Source organism: Mytilus californianus, unplaced genomic scaffold (assembly GCF_021869535.1).
Source record: "Mytilus californianus isolate M0D057914Y unplaced genomic scaffold, xbMytCali1.0.p SCAF_7, whole genome shotgun sequence".
Lineage (NCBI taxonomy): Eukaryota > Metazoa > Mollusca > Bivalvia > Mytilida > Mytilidae > Mytilus > Mytilus californianus.
In genome coordinates, this window is record NW_026262723.1 from 71,247,498 (window position 1) to 71,251,076 (window position 3,579).

At 34.6% G+C, this 3,579-nt stretch overlaps 1 protein-coding gene across 1 annotated transcript; it reads right to left on the bottom strand.

Annotated features, from left to right (window-relative positions):
- Nucleotides 1-629: 629 nt before the first annotated feature.
- Nucleotides 630-3,046, bottom strand: LOC127710126 (ankyrin-1-like). The gene has a single exon (XM_052215876.1). The coding sequence runs from the start codon at nt 2,994-2,996 to the stop codon at nt 888-890; it is 2,109 nt and encodes a 702-aa protein (XP_052071836.1). The 5' UTR covers nt 2,997-3,046; the 3' UTR covers nt 630-887.
- Between the last annotated feature and the right edge of the window lie 533 nt (nt 3,047-3,579).

A 3,579-nucleotide genomic window follows, 5' to 3' on the forward strand; every position in this document is an offset into this window, starting at 1 on the left:
TGCATTATTAAGGGGTATAATAGCCTCGTAATTTTTAATGAGAGGTGCCAAAAAAGAAGTTATTTTGAACTAACTGTAATATCAAAACGATTTGTAAGTGAAATTTATAGTATTTTGGCTTAATTAAAAAAGCAATAAAATGATTTTGGGACATTTTTGCCCTTCGTTAACCTCCTCATTTTACAGTATTACAGTTTGTACAATGTTCTTTTACTTTAAAATGTACACATGACAAAATTAAACAGGTTGTTGTATGTCAGTATCATATAGTACAATATGCTTGAAATGTCTTAAATCAGTAAACGTAGATATATACGATAGCACCAAAAATAATGTTTCCAAACAGTAGTGTGCCTGAGATAAGTTTATTAGAATTTAATGAGATTTTATATGATTGTCTAACTACTGATTAAACCTTATGTGACTTATCACGCATATGTGTGTAGTAACAGTTTGAAAATTTCATGGCTGCTGTCACCATGGAAACTACCAGTTCAGAATGACATTTACAATTGCTTGTAATTGAAATTCTAGGTCTTCTTCTTTCTTCTTTCTTCTTGCTTGTACTTTAAAATCTTCACGGCAGTTCTCAAAAACCACAAAGCTAATATGAATATTAATAAGTGCGCATAAATATTTTATTTGTGCATGGAACCTATACAGGGGTACTCTTACGGACCAAGATAAAGGTGGGTATTATACAATCCAATCGGAAAACTTTTTTTAGCGTGTTGTTAATGTCATAAAATTATTTGTTCTTTTAATTGAATGATGACGTCCCAAAATCATATATAAATGACAATAGGATTTTAATAGGTTTCTTTGTAGGTAGTTGAATCGGCTGTAGATAGAACTAGATAAAATAAGATTATATGTGCATGACGTGTCTAATCAGGCCAGTCAAATATGTCTGCTCCCTTATCCTGCAATAATTCAAATATTTTGTCGTGCTTGCTAATTATTGCTATATCAAAAGGTGTGTGTCCATCACAGTTCGCTTTATTTAAATTGGCACCTTTTTCCAATAATACTTGCACTGTGTCATAATGACCTGCCTTGCAAGCTGCACAAAGAGGTGTCCATCCAGATATATTTACTACATTAACAACTAAAGAATTGGCTTCAACGAGTATTCGAACAATTTTGTGATAACCACCTTTACATGCCACAAAAAGAGGCGTCTCAGCATCTTTATTAACCTTTATAACACTTGCATGTTTTTTCATTAATTTTTGAACAATTTCATCATGTCCACAGACACATGCGACATGGAGAGGTGTGTTTTTCATATTATTTATACAGTTTACATCAACATTCTCTTCTAGTAATAGCGCGACTATTTCAGGATGTCCATTGTAGCATGCGTTGTGGAGGGGGTAATTTCCTTGCGCATCACATCTATTTAAAATTGCTTCTTTGTTAAATAAAATTTCAAAAATTGAACTGTACCCACCTAAGCAGGCAACGTGCATAGGAGTCTCTCCCTTTGTGTTAGCTATATTAATATCAGCTCCCTTGTTAACTAACAGAATAACGGTGTCTATATGTCCTTCACTGCAAGCAGCAACCAAAGGGGTCCACCCGAAGGTATTGCACTGATTTACATTTGCTCCGTTCTCTAACAATAGTTCAACTACTTCATTATAACCGGCTGAGGCCGCAGCATACAAAGCGTTCCACCCATAAACTGTTATTTCATCTATATTAATTTCTTTGTTCATTAGCATTTTGGCAATTGTATAGTATCCTTTTTCACATGCTATATAAAACGGTGTTTCTTTGTAGTTATTTGATTTGTTTATATCAGCACTATTCTCTACCAAGATCTTAACTATTTTTTTGTATCGTCCAGCGCTTGCAATATGCAAAGGAGTATTGCAATAACAATTACTTTTATTTAAGTCAGCCCCCTTTTCTACTAAAAATTTTGATATTTCAGTATGTCCCTCACGACAAGCTACAAACAATGCAGTTTCACCAGAATGTGAAGCTACGTTTATAACTGCTCCTTTTTCTATCAATATTTTCACAGCTTGAAAATTACAAGCAATTGATGCCTCGTACAAAGATGTAAAGCCACCACCGTCTGTTTTATTAATATCAGCGCCTTTACATATTAATAAATCGACTAATTTCTCATTATGACTCTTAACTGCAGCATGGAGAGGTGTCTGACCATCGGCCTTTGGGATGTTTACTTCGGACTGTTTTTCTATCAGTAACTTTGCTATTTTGTAATCTCCTCTGAAACATGCAGCATGCAAAGGTACATAGTTGTTTTCAGAATAATTTGCTTTGGCCCCTTTTTCTAACAGGAACTGCACAATATTCTTGTATCCCCTCAAACAAGACACGTACAACGGTGATCCGTTATGTTCGTTTGTTGTATTGATTGAAGCGTTCCTGTTTATTAGTATCTGTACTATAGACTCATGTCCACCACAACACGCAACGTTCAAAGACGTGTTTCCAGATTTTGTAGCATAATTAATCGCGGCATCATGTTCTATCAATAGCCGAACAATATTTTCATGTCCTCTCTGACATGCCGCTAATAATGGCGACTCTTCATTTTCGAATGTTTTATTTACCGATGCCCCATTGTTGACAAGTGTTTCAACTATCAACTCAAATCCACCACAACATGCAGCTACAAGGGGAGTATTTCCAAACTTAGTGTTATAATTGACATCAGCGCCTTGCTCCACAAGTATTTTTACTATGCTTGCATCCCCACCAGTGCATGCAGCAAATAAAGGTGTCACTCCAAGTTTTGTGGATTTGTTTATTTCAGCTCTTTCATTGATTAATAATCTAACTACGTTTTCATTTCCCTCAAAACAAGCGACATATAAAGGTGTATCCCCGCATTTATCTGCTTTATTCAAGTTGGCACCTTTTTTGATCAACAAGCCAACCGTAGAACAATTTCCAGATCCACATGCAGCTGTCATTGGTGACAAACGGGTATCTTTTCCATTTATGTCAGCGCCCATGGTAAGAAAGTACAGAACAATTTCATCATAACCATATGAACAGACTGTTATGAATGCATTGTTACCCTTTTCATCTCTTTTATTTATAATTTGCTTTATGGAATTCTTGCTTATTCTCTTTAGGATTCTCAGAAACTGTTCCCTGTAATTTTGGTACTTCATTTGAACGTTGTTTAAAGCGATCTTTAGGCTGTCATGCTGGATATCTTTTTGGAATCTTTGAAAATATTCCTCCTTATGTTTGCAACCAATAACAACGGTATACCTATTGCGACATGCTTGTGAGGATTGTAGTTGAGTACGCTCTATTAAAACTTCAATATTTGCGTACTTTATTAACAATGAAATCATATCTTTACTTTTACCGAAATAGTAACAAAGAAAGTCAAACATTTTGTCATGTATAATTTTATATATTTTACCTATTTTGACGACGTAAGTGCCTACACAGAAATCTAATTTATCCTTGATGGTGGAAAATGCTGTGCTGCGTTCAATTTTCAAACTTTTAAATACATTCTCAAGTTTATTCCTTTCATCTTCATTTGCTTCATAGAATAAAGATTCATTGATAGCACCATTA

What these genes read in the sequence shown, in the direction of transcription:
- LOC127710126 (XM_052215876.1), bottom strand. Translation starts at nt 2,996, where the DNA reads ATGGGCGCTGACATAAATGGAAAAGATACCCGTTTGTCACCAATGACA.